The sequence below is a fragment of the Pithys albifrons genome, chromosome 2 (assembly GCF_047495875.1).
Source record: "Pithys albifrons albifrons isolate INPA30051 chromosome 2, PitAlb_v1, whole genome shotgun sequence".
In the NCBI taxonomy this organism is placed as follows: Eukaryota; Metazoa; Chordata; class Aves; order Passeriformes; family Thamnophilidae; genus Pithys; species Pithys albifrons.
The window spans coordinates 64,191,522-64,203,238 of record NC_092459.1 but is presented as its reverse complement, the minus strand read 5'-3'; the positions used below and the strand labels follow the sequence as shown (position 1 = coordinate 64,203,238).

Here is an 11,717-nt window from a genome sequence, read left to right as displayed (position 1 = left end):
GAGTAGGAGGATTAGAGGCACAAAAGATCAAGAAAAAAAAAAAAGAAAAGAGGATAATGAACTTTTGACCTGAAATTCTTCTGCGATTGTTTTGTAAATGTTTCAGGACAGGCACGGAAAAGACACGGTGTGCCACTGAAGCGGTGCTTGTAGGAGCAGCCCTGCCCTGCTGGCCCGCCCGCAGCTCCCACGTCCACTTGCCCCGTGTTTCTCTTCCTGATGCCCACAGATCTCTCTGAGGTAGGGAAAATTCGAGGGAGAAAATCAAAGGCTTGAAACTATCTGATTCTCTCTTGCTGTGGTAGTGACTCCATCCCCGAGGTCTGAGTTTAAGAACCTTAAAAGGAAGATCTGATTCCCATCCTGCTCACAGGGGTTTAACACAAGCTCCAGCCGCGCTCCCTGCGCGCCCGCACGGCGTGTGCCGGCTCTGGGATACGTGGAACGGTCACAAGAACCTGCAGTGCTGTACCAAGCGTCGCTTGGATGTGGGGTTTAATCTGTTTTCTACAAATACACACACAGTTTAAACGAAAAAGAAATACTGGCAAACACCGCGACATTCGCGAAAATCAAGCTAAAACCCATAGGAAAATTTTGGGTTTAAGACCAGCTCCCTCTCCACCTCGGGCAGGGAGCCCCATCAAGGACGTGCATGTATCAACGCCGGAGAGAGACGAACTCAGCATGGAAACACCAACGAAGAGCTAGGGAAAGGAGCAACCCCTCGGGGCGGAGAAGGGGACTCCGCGGGGAAGCACAAAGGCTATAGGGGTACATGAAGGGAGCGGAGGGCCCCGGGGAGGGCACCCACCTCCCCTCCGGCTATCCCGGGTGCGGACAGGGGTGCGCAGTGCGCCGTGCCTCGCGCAGCCCCCGACGGCCGCCTGGTCTCCTGCCTGGCGAGGTGGAATCATCCCGCCGACGAGGCTCCGTTCCCCGCAAAATTATGTCATTAATAAAAATCAAATAAGGGCCGGGGGGGTTGGGGGAAGGGGGAAGAGGTAGGGTGCGCCACTGCTCATGAGTTAAATATAAGTCTCTGACTGTCCTGAACAAAGCGACCGTCCCCTAGGGAAGGGGTGACGTCTCTCCAGTAACGTGATTGCTTCTTCGGAAGCAGAAACGTGTAAACGCTATAAAACGCGGCGGCGCGGCGGGCAGCTCAGAGCGTGCGGCGAGACGGAGCTCTCCTCTTCATCTTCCTCCTCAACCTCTGCCGCCGCTCCGGCAGCCGCACAGCGGGGCAGGGCGCACTCCCCCAGCACCGCTCCGCTCCGCGCCAGCCCAGCCAGACCCATCGACGGACTCGCGGCTCCGTGAGTAACTTTCCCTCCGCGGCAGCGGGAACTTTCCCAGCGGATGAGGAGGATATCCCCATCCCATTCCCCCCCCCACTCCTCCCCTCCCAGACCTGCAGGGAAGGCCCCCCGGCCGTCGGGAAGTGGTTCTGATAGCCCAGGGCGGCCGGAGACACTTCATTTTTGCCACTTATGTTGCTAAGCTCGGAGCGCGGCTGCCCCCCGCACTGCGCCTAGGCTCGCCTTTGGGTATGCCAGTCCTCCCTGCCGTCAGTAGGGTCGCGGTGGAGGGGTAGCTGCCGGAGGCGTCTCTCGGGATCGGGACCGGGACCGCGTCGGGACAGGTGCTGGGCCAGTTGCTCGGCGGGCCAGGACGAAGCCCCGGTACCGCGGCGCGGGGCCGGTCGGTGCGGTCGGGCCGGTTCGATGGGTGACGACTGAGCTCTTCCCTCCGCAGGTGGCGGCCATGGAGCACCGCGGCGCCTCCCCGCTCCTCCTCGCCCTCGCCCTCCTCAGCGCGCTCTGCTGGCGGGCGCGGGCGCTGCCTCCGCGGGGCGCAGCCTTCCCTCCCGTGCCGCGGTAAGGGCCGCGCCGCGCTCCGCGCCCCTCAGGGGCCTCCTAAACCCGGCCGGCGGCCGAGGGGTCTGTGAGAAAAGCCAGTGCTCCGCTGCGCCCTTCCAACAAGCGCGCAATGAAGCGCCTTCCGTCGGGATATTTGCCCGGGAATGGGTGCGCTGGAGCTCCGCCGCGAGGCTTCGGTCAGGAGTGTCCTGGCCGCTGCCCTCTGAACTCGCCCTGTAAAAGCTCCCGGGGCACGCACTCACCTCCCGAGGCAGCTGCAGCAGCGCTGCTCCACGGGCTGGGAAGCGGTGACCGCGCTGTGTGCGGGAGGCGGAGGGCATGTGGGTTGCAGCGTGCCCTGGGACGTGAGCGTGCCCGTCGGAACAAACCAGTGTGTAGGCTTGGTACCGCTGTGTGCTTTGGCTGGCTGAAGTTGCTATTAGTTGTCCAGCTAAATTAGATCAGATGGCAGAATGGTTTACATTTAGGTAAGAGGAACACAATGTGTAAAAAGACCAATGGAAAACAGTACGACAAAACAGCACCGTGACTGAGTTCCAAAAGGTGTGACTCGAGCTGTTTAGTTTTACACAGCAACTTTGCATGTTTCTTTTTTTTTTACCAGACAGAAGTCTTACATGACTCAGATACATAAGGAGTGTTAATAGTGACCGTAAAATTATAAGAGCAATAGCCTATCCTACTTTTAGTATGGGATTTCTGCACCGCACCACACGCAGGAGTTTCCTACAGCAGTGGAAGCCTATTGTCTGCCAGAGAACGTAAGAGCAGCCAAAAGGAATGTCTGATGCCACACTACTGCTATGCCGTCAGACTGCCCTTGATAAAATATGGCACATCATAAGAAACAGAAAATGGGAAGTAACTGTAAAGCAGTTTATATAAAGCAATTGCCATGATACATTTTAAGAAATTAAATGTTAACATTTACAAGAGAATAAAAACACATATAGATACATGACTGACTTTTTATTTAATTTAAAGTTCTTGATGTATTTGCTTTCTTTGGAGAAGGCCTAAGAACTGCTTCATTCTGCATTTCAATGCACATCTTAAAGCTTGGCTGTGAAGTTAGTATGTCACAGGAACTATTTTCACTTTACATAGGTAGTGGCTGTTAATTGCAATGATCATTTATACAAAATATAGTTGTTAGGAAAAGCTTCATGCTTGTCACTTATGGTGTAATCACTGTGCACTATGCACTGTTCACTGGAATAAATTGTGTGCAATACAACATATATCTAGAAAATACACATTTGAGAGAAGGATCTGTTAATTAATCTGCCATTCAGCATGTATTCTACCTTCAAGTGATTTTTCTTTTATCCACACTTTAAAATGCCTTACAGATTAAAGGAGATGTGCATTTTTGACACCAACCAGAACGTAAGCTGCATTGAAGTGCTGCATATCCTCAGCTAAGCTGTACTTTATATGGTTTCTTTCTCCAACAGATTGGGAAACAGAATGCCATTTGATGGAGCCAGTGAACCTGACCATGCCCGTGGGTCACTAAAGTCAGAATCAGACATTTTGCAGAACACACTACCTGAAAATGAAAAATTCTATTTTGATCTGTCCAGAATTATTGATAGGTGAGTTTCTTTTTATCATAAATACAAGTGATGATGGACTACTTGATTTATGACAAAAGATCATTCACATTTTCAAACTGAGAAATAGGAAAGGAAGACTCAATTACAGAAGAAAAACACACAGCCGCTGATTGAATACTGGTAGCAGTAGGGATGTTGGCAGAAACGTTGTTTGCATTGCTATTCTGGCACAATGAATGCATTCACTTTCCAGGATGGGCTAAAAAGTATAATGTGAAAATCTGGAAGTTGTTTTATGAAATTAGTTCAACTTAGAATTTACAATAGATAAATTAAGGAAAGCAGTATGTTTACAAAATGAACATTATCAAAATGATATGAACCCAGGCTGTATTGTAGAGTTTATTTATTGTCCATTTCAGAAATGCAAGGCATGCTGATGGAATTTTCACCAGTGTCTACAGCCATCTTTTGGCTAAACTTGCTGTGAAGAGATATCTGCATTCGCTTATTAGAAAACGAGTTAGGTGAGGTGACACTTACATTAGGTAGATTTTTTTCCTAGCTGGTTTCATTGGCAATTTTTTACCCTTCTGTACTTACGTTCTCCTTTCTGTGATTAAGAGATAATGAAAGAGAAGTGATATAATTATGAGGAAGCTGAGAATCTTATATAAGTATTTAGGGATGTTACTAAATGAATATGTTTCTATTTATTCCTGATATAGCTGTGAGAGGTAGAGTACCAGACACTGCACAAAGCATGAATAATATATACTGGCTATATTATAATTATTATCTTGCCAATTTGCTAATTCTTTTTCTCTGGTAGTGCTTTTACTAGCTTATTGAATAAACGGCAAATGTAAATATAAAGTGAATGATTATTCAGTACTTGCATAACAAAGAAATGCTCAATGAAATTAAGAAACAATTGGTTTAGAGTGAGAATGTAAAGGAATAGTTTTTTCCTAATGTAGAATATATTGCCAGATGTTTGTGAGATTTGTATGGTATCAGGATTCAAAAAAGAAAGAGGAAAATTCATAGACCAGAGGTCTGAATGCAACTTCCAGACCAGGACATTTATAAACTAATGGCTGCAGGGTGCTGGGGAGGATCATTATATACTTTCCTTGTTTTCTTATCTCTACGCAGCAACTGCTGAGGACTTTTGCAATTGTAATAGTAGAATACTTTGGACTGATCTACTATGACAGTTCCCTTGAGAGCTTACCTCATATGCTTAAAAGCTGAGTAAAAATTAGGTACTTCATTTATGTCAATGGTGTCTTTGTTCCAGATCATATAGTGCTAGTTTCTTATATGTTACGAACTAACATGGGTTGTTTAAAACAGAGCACTCTGAGGCTCCCCAAGATTGTGCATGAAAATTAGGCCTCCAGGTTTGGATTTCACGAGATGTGTTTTATCTCCTGAAACCTCCTTAGAACAAGTATTTATACCTACGTTTGGGATGCTACAGTCTTACATTCCTCAGTGGCAGGCTCTGCTTTCACAGAGTTCAATATGAACAATGACAAGGTCCTTTAAGAACTTGTTATGACTTAAACCAGGCTGCACCTTGGCATTGTCCTAAAATATATTTATGCAAATGATAGAAATCAGAATAAAATCTGTTTATTAAAAAGAGTAAGTTGGGCTATGAGAACAGACAGGAGGGAGTAAAGAATTCCACATTCAATCACTTGATCCAGCAGAATTCCTGGGACAAGGACTCTAGAAACCATTGAGTATGGCCCATTGCATAGGCCATGGTAAATGTAAAGCTGAGTAGGGGAAACAAATCAGTGGAAGGTGTGTCCAAAAAGACTCAATACCAAACTTTGGAACTTAATCCTTGTTATTAAAGTATATAGTAAGCAATTGAAGCAGTGACTTCTTTTCAACAGAAGAAAGATCCAAAGCTATAGCTGGAAATGAAAGCTGAAATGAAAAATTGATTTTATGTAACTAAGCAACATTGTAAAGTTTTTCTTCACTCCTTTAATTGTATGTTTTTAAACTGATATTGTCACTTAATTTTTTCTTTGTAATTGTTCTATTGCCAGCTCCCAGGACAGTCCTGTCAAACGCCATTCTGATGCTGTCTTCACTGACAACTACAGCCGCTTTCGAAAGCAGATGGCTGTAAAGAAATATTTAAACTCAGTTTTAACTGGAAAAAGAAGGTACTACAAGAAAGCAAATATGTATGGTTTCCATACTTTTATGGTATTAGGACAGAGTTTATATCCACATATGTATACAGAGAAGACAAAAAAGAGGCAATGAACATTAAGGACTTGATAGTGTAGTTTGTAATACAGTTTTCAAATACAGATAATGTTTTCTTCCTGACTGAAACAGATACTACATCGGATAAGAATAGAAGAATAAAGAGAAGGTGGCATCTGGCAATTTTAGAAAGCTTCTGACAGATTCTTAAAATGTATTTATTTATGAAAAAGCTTCTTAAGGAAAAAATCTACAGGGCTATGGAACATGAACAATAATTTTATAAAGCAATTTGTTGAAAATTTGCCTCTAAGTAAACATATGAAATGAAAATGTCAAAGTCGGTGAAAGACCATATGTCCTAATCAGTGTAGGTGAGAAGTGCCAGCATAGGTTTTTGTAGACCTTGTATTCTGTTGATATATTCACTTATTTGGACAACTGCTTTTAAATGCCTCTTCATTCATTAAACATGATATTTCACATGTTTTATAACATTTTATTTTAAATGTAATAAAATGTGCAGAAGCTACAGTTAGAAGAAGGCTATACTTTCCTATTTGCTTTTTCTTCTGAGAGCAATAAAACTTGTTTCTGATCCACAACAGCCAGGAAGAGCTAAACCCTGCTAAACTTCGAGATGAAGCAGAACTTCTTGAACCTTCCTTCTCAGAAAACTATGACTCTGTAGATGAGTTGCTGAGCCACCTCCCAATGGTATGCCAATATTTTTTTTCCTCTTGCTGATATCTAATGAGACCCATAAAATGAGATTAAGTGTACATTAAGTGTGGCCTATGAGGAAATCAGAGTCATTTAGGAAAGGGAGTCATGTTCCATGAAATGCTTTATGTTAGAGATTTTGTCTGAATAAAATAATAATTTTAATAATAAGATTTAAGATATCCCATGACTGCTGTTATTGAAAATTCCTAATTAAATGACACCGTTAATAATGCACTGAACTCACTGGGGTGTTTCAACTCCTGTGCACTGTAGCATAAACCCAGAACTGACTCATTTTTAATTACAAAGATTATTATTTCTTCAGAGAACAAACTCAAGGATATATCTTTTAATTAAAAAAAAAGCTACAGATTTTGTTTAACATCTATTTCATCAGAAGGGAGTTTCCTCTAGAGCTAAGAGTATCATCAACATGAATCTTATGCATTAAGCAAGCACATGACCCCCACCCAAGGGGGGATCATCTGACATGAAAATCTTATAGTTACTGCTTTCCATTTAGCTGCTACTGTTTTTCCCCAAGTCATTCATAATTGTGTTTCTTTGGTTTACTGAAATGAAAACCTTTCTCATCAACAGTTGTAGGGACATAACATTGAAAGGGTAACATAGAAATGAATTTGATTTGGTATTCTTGAAAGTGTATTATGAAATTGATGGTAGGATGTTTTTTGGCATTTAGCCATTTTGGCAAATACAAATAAGAAAAAAGATTAAAAGACTACTCTTTAAAATAACTTTTTTGGGGGGAAGGAGGAGGAGTGTTTGGGAATGATACAAGAAAAGACATTTCCTCAAACTTGGTTTCCATTCAAGACCAAAACAAAATGAGAAACTGTTCTTTTCCTTTCCAAAAATGTGGCAGTTCCTCTAAAGTTCCCAAAGATTAGAAAGGGCATAACCTGCTTATGCCTTGAGGAATGAAAAATTTGTAAGCAGTGTGATTCTGGACAGAAATGTTCTTTCTAGACAAGATTATTACAAAACATATCTGCTCCTGGATTTTGTACCTCCTAAAACTTCTGGTATTAACTAAGTGAGAAAGAGTAGTGGTGCAACTCTTTTAAAGTGTATTTCTCCTTTGCTTTTCAGGACCTCTGAAGGACACCTGGTAATAGTCTATGACAAGAACAAGTTATTTTCGAGTTCCACATAGTATTTCAGAGAGATGACTTTAGTCATCAAACCAGAACAAATATGTTGTGAAGTGAAAGTTGTGATATATTTGTTTCTTATGTAATAAAAGTTGATATTTACATTGTAAATATTATTCTAAAGTTCTCTACTGAAAGCTGTACATATGGATGCCAGTTTAACTCATGAGAAATCTGTGAGTCCATATGCTGTAAATCCTTCCCTTCAATAAATTTATTTGAAAATGAGTGTGCAGCTGAAAAGAGCCCATCGACTAATTAATTGGCTTATTTTAGGTGTGATACTTCAGACAAACACGTATTATAATAGGCATATGTTTCCAGATAACTCCACAAACAACAAGTGAAAACATGAAGAAAAGAATGTTCAAAGTGTGTAAAACTATTTTACAAAAATCCCTGAAGATTTTTGTCAAGAAAAAGGGAAAGCTTTTCTAGCAGCTTACCAAGCAACTAGAGAAAATGAAAAAGCATTACAAATTTGATGTCCAGCAGCATATTTTCTTCACATTTTTAATATTTTAATATTTATTTTTAGTCTGTCACAACATAAAAATTATATTAAGACCAGAAATGTATCTTTTATTTTCAGTTGTGTTTCAGATGCTCTGGAGCTGAGAAATCACTAAAAGAATACAATCCCTTGATTCGTTTGATGCCTAAAGTCATCAGTTATTCTACATTTATTTGTCTATAGCTTTGATGATGAAATTATTGGTTATATATAAAATAGGTCTGAAGACAGTTTACTATTTTTTCAGAATTAATGTAATTTACAGAATATACAGACAATAAATAATTTTATTATCATGGCAAATAATTACTGATTTGAGTCAGTGCTACAAGTAACTGGAACAGTAGAATTCCCAGTAAGTCCTGTCTCTATTCTAATAATAGAGGGAGATAATGTTTTTAACTGATTTATACTATGTTATGTTAGAAAGACAAGCAAATGAGCCTCAAGTCCCCATTTCTGTAGTTTTCTATCATTGTAGATGACTATGGAACTGGAAATTTGCAGCTGTTTTGTTCACAACACTGTTGCTGTGAATTAAAATCTGGTTGTATTTTATTAAGATTGTATATTTAACCAGTTGGATCATTTTCTAAAAAATTATTTACTGTTGTAAGGCTGATAGTTTCATTGCAATTAGGACAGTGTGTGGTACTGCACGCACAATATATGAAATGCATATTCTTGCATGTTACCAGCCATAGTAATACCATGACTTCCCTCTCACCTTCTATCAAAAGATGAAATTTGAAGTAGAAAAACTTATCAGACCTACTTACAAGCTCAATTTGAAATTTCAAATATAGTTATAAATCATACATATGCACCATTGATGGTGACAAAACTAATTTGCAAGTTTCACTTACAAGTTTACTGTTCTCAGTTAGAATGAAACTTCCAACATGATAAAATTTGAGATTTGTGGAGACTCGTTCTCATAAATATGTAGCCTTCTGATTTGCAATTTTTTAGGATATTGGCAACTGCATGTAAAAAGAAAATCAACTTGCACAGATCAGATGCTAATACTGCTATTTCTTTCTGACCTATACAGAATCTATGTTAGCATAAGCCAGTAAATGGTTCACAAAAGTTAGATGTAGTTTTGAAATCTCTTGAAAAGTGGTTTTCCACCCTCAATTCCTATCTTATTATGAACATTTGAGGGCAAAAATGTCTTTGTAAATACTTGAAAAGGATACTAACAAACTACTGCTATAGTACTTAATCAGAAATTTTCTTCAGTGTAGTTTGAACTATGTTAGTATTTCTGGGATAAGTAATCTTAAAACAATAAGTGAAGACACTCCATCCAAAATGAAGCTGCATATGGTATTTATACACAGAATTTTTTGTTTAAATATTCATTATGTTCATTCACTCAGTTAAAAGTAACAGAAATCAGAGTGATCAAGCTTTTGATCCCACAATTCCAGAAATTTATTTTTTCCTAAATTTTCCTTTTTAATTTTTTTTTTTTAAATTTCCAACTTACCAAAAAGGCATCTGATGGAAGAAGTTGTCTTCCATGTCTGATTATCTCCCCGATACTTTTTTCCCCGCAGAAAACCACAGAACCTTGGAACATGTATTTTCTGTGTTACAACAAAGATAAAGTAGTTAGAAAGAAAAACTCTTATTAAAAATCATGTATATATATGTGTGTCTGTATATATATATATGTAATAAAATACAGAATTGATAATCTCATTGTAATAATACCACCATAGCTTCCTCTGAGGGTTAGCAAATAGAGATAGTCTAAAAGGCATGCTAAATTTCATGTACGTTTTAGCAAAACCTAACACTGACAGGAGAGATATTAACCTCCACAATAATATACCTCACTTGATATTTGTGTTAAATGATGGCTTTTAACTTGTCATAGCAACTTTTGACATTCTGTAGAGATTTAAAACCCAGTTAATACACTGAGAGGAGTTAATTGTGGAAGGTGTAACATTGTTGACCTCAGCTCCATGGACAAGTGGTCATGATAAGATTAAATGATAAAATTGAAGAGAAATTGCAGCATATCACTGAACGAGACCTATTTTTAGCCTGTCAATGAGCCTTGACACGTCACCAATCTTACAGCCTACCTGCAAAATGTCATATGGGTGGAATCAAAGCATTTCATTAATTAGGAGAATGGAAGGGGCAGACACAAAGGGAGTGTCACGAGTTCTGCTGGGAGGAAAAAAATACCCCAGAGATTTAGAAGAGCACCACTGGCAGAGAGGATGCAATAAAACTGTGTGTGGAAGTAATAAAACTGTGAAAGATTATTGGGGTATGTGTTAAAGAAACATCTCACCATGTTTTTTCCAGAATTTCACTTCTAACACAAGCTGGGAATACCTGTGATCTTACAGGATAGAACTAATTAGTTTTTATATTACTGAATGGGCTTTGCTTTTTAAAGCTACTTCTTGAAGCTCTTAAGGAAATTGGCAGAATCACCTTTAAGTGTATGTTCACTGGAACTAAAAGAGCACATATTCTGGTTCTAAAACCATAGAGAGGATTTGCATGCTTGTATGCATCTGTGCATTCATCACCTACTCAAGAACAACCCTCTGGATTGTGAATAAAATAATGAGAATTACAAATGTTGATAAAAAAATTTAAAATTAAAGCCAGTAAAGGTACATTAAAATGAATAAAATCCTAACAGCTCCTCTGATATTCTAAATGAGTTTGAGGGGCTATGAGCGTTTGTTGCACCTGAAAGTCTGAGAAAAAAATTTATGTTTAAAAATATGAAAATGGGTAATTTGGATCCAAATCATAGGTATAACTTCATATATGAGAATATTGAATTCTCTCTAAAGACAGAGCTTTGGGAATGTATGTATACAGGAATAATTTATCTGCTTGCAAAGTATTTGGGGAAGAGAGATGGAAAAGACTGTCAATTGCCACTTGTGATACTACCTGTGCACTCCACTACCTTTTTAATTTTCCATATTTTCTCTCTCTCTCCTCCACTTACCACAAGCTTTCTCACTCTTTAATAATCCCATCATGGCCTTGCAAAGCTCATGTATACCTGTGCTTTTGACAGGAACAGTTATAGGAGACCTTAAATTTGGGGCAGCAATCTAACAACTGCCAGCCTTGGCTGATGGAGATGAGTATTGCAGAGAACCTGGCACAGTCAGATTTGCAGGAGCAACCTGTCCTGCTCACAAACTGCTTCTGACTTCTCATGGGAGATTTCTCATTTGCTGTGTGACTGGCACAGAAAGCTGACCTTTCCATGGATACATTAAATAGAACTTGTGTCCTCCTGGAGCTTGCTGTGGCTCAAGCAACTACAATACTTTCAGTCTTCGTTCTGCTCTAGAACAGTCACAGGCAAATTACTTATCAGGTTGCCAAGCTGGTTTAAAACTGGAGGTAGGAAACTAGATGCTCATCTTCTACATCAATCTTTAAAAAAGTCCAAAGTATAATTTAATACATTTTCTGCTTCTGAAGTTATTTAAGTTTTGTGCAGACATGCATGCACCTCATAGGGAGGGGAAAAACCAACATTCCCTCATGAAGATAAGTGTTTTCAATAACTTAATTGATCAATTTCTGTAAATAAAAGTATGACTGCTTATTCAAAGATCAA

The 11,717-nt window shown here is 39.7% G+C and overlaps 1 protein-coding gene across 2 annotated transcripts; it reads left to right on the top strand.

Moving 5' to 3' along the window:
• The first annotated feature begins 1,042 nt into the window (after nt 1–1,042).
• On the top strand, nt 1,043–8,454 carry VIP (vasoactive intestinal peptide). Of its 2 annotated transcripts, XM_071549302.1 has the most exons (7): nt 1,043–1,319; nt 1,759–1,880; nt 3,341–3,481; nt 3,865–3,969; nt 5,515–5,634; nt 6,289–6,397; nt 7,520–8,454. In XM_071549302.1, exons 2-7 carry the CDS (start codon nt 1,768–1,770, stop codon nt 7,526–7,528), a joined length of 597 nt encoding a protein of 198 aa, XP_071405403.1. In that variant the 5' UTR covers nt 1,043–1,319; nt 1,759–1,767; the 3' UTR covers nt 7,529–8,454. The 2 variants fall into 2 exon arrangements, with proteins under 2 accessions (XP_071405403.1, XP_071405402.1); XM_071549301.1 differs by lacking the exon at nt 3,865–3,969 and having other exon boundaries at nt 7,520–8,450.
• The last annotated feature ends 3,263 nt before the right edge of the window (nt 8,455–11,717 follow it).

Coding starts and splice junctions, on each gene's coding strand:
- VIP (XM_071549302.1), top strand. CDS start 1,768: ATGGAGCACCGCGGCGCCTCCCCGCTCCTCCTCGCCCTCGCCCTCCTC. Junction 3,970..5,514: donor CTTATTAGAAAACGAGTTAG/GTGAGGTGACAC, acceptor TTCTATTGCCAG/CTCCCAGGACAGTCCTGTCA. Junction 5,635..6,288: donor GTTTTAACTGGAAAAAGAAG/GTACTACAAGAA, acceptor GATCCACAACAG/CCAGGAAGAGCTAAACCCTG.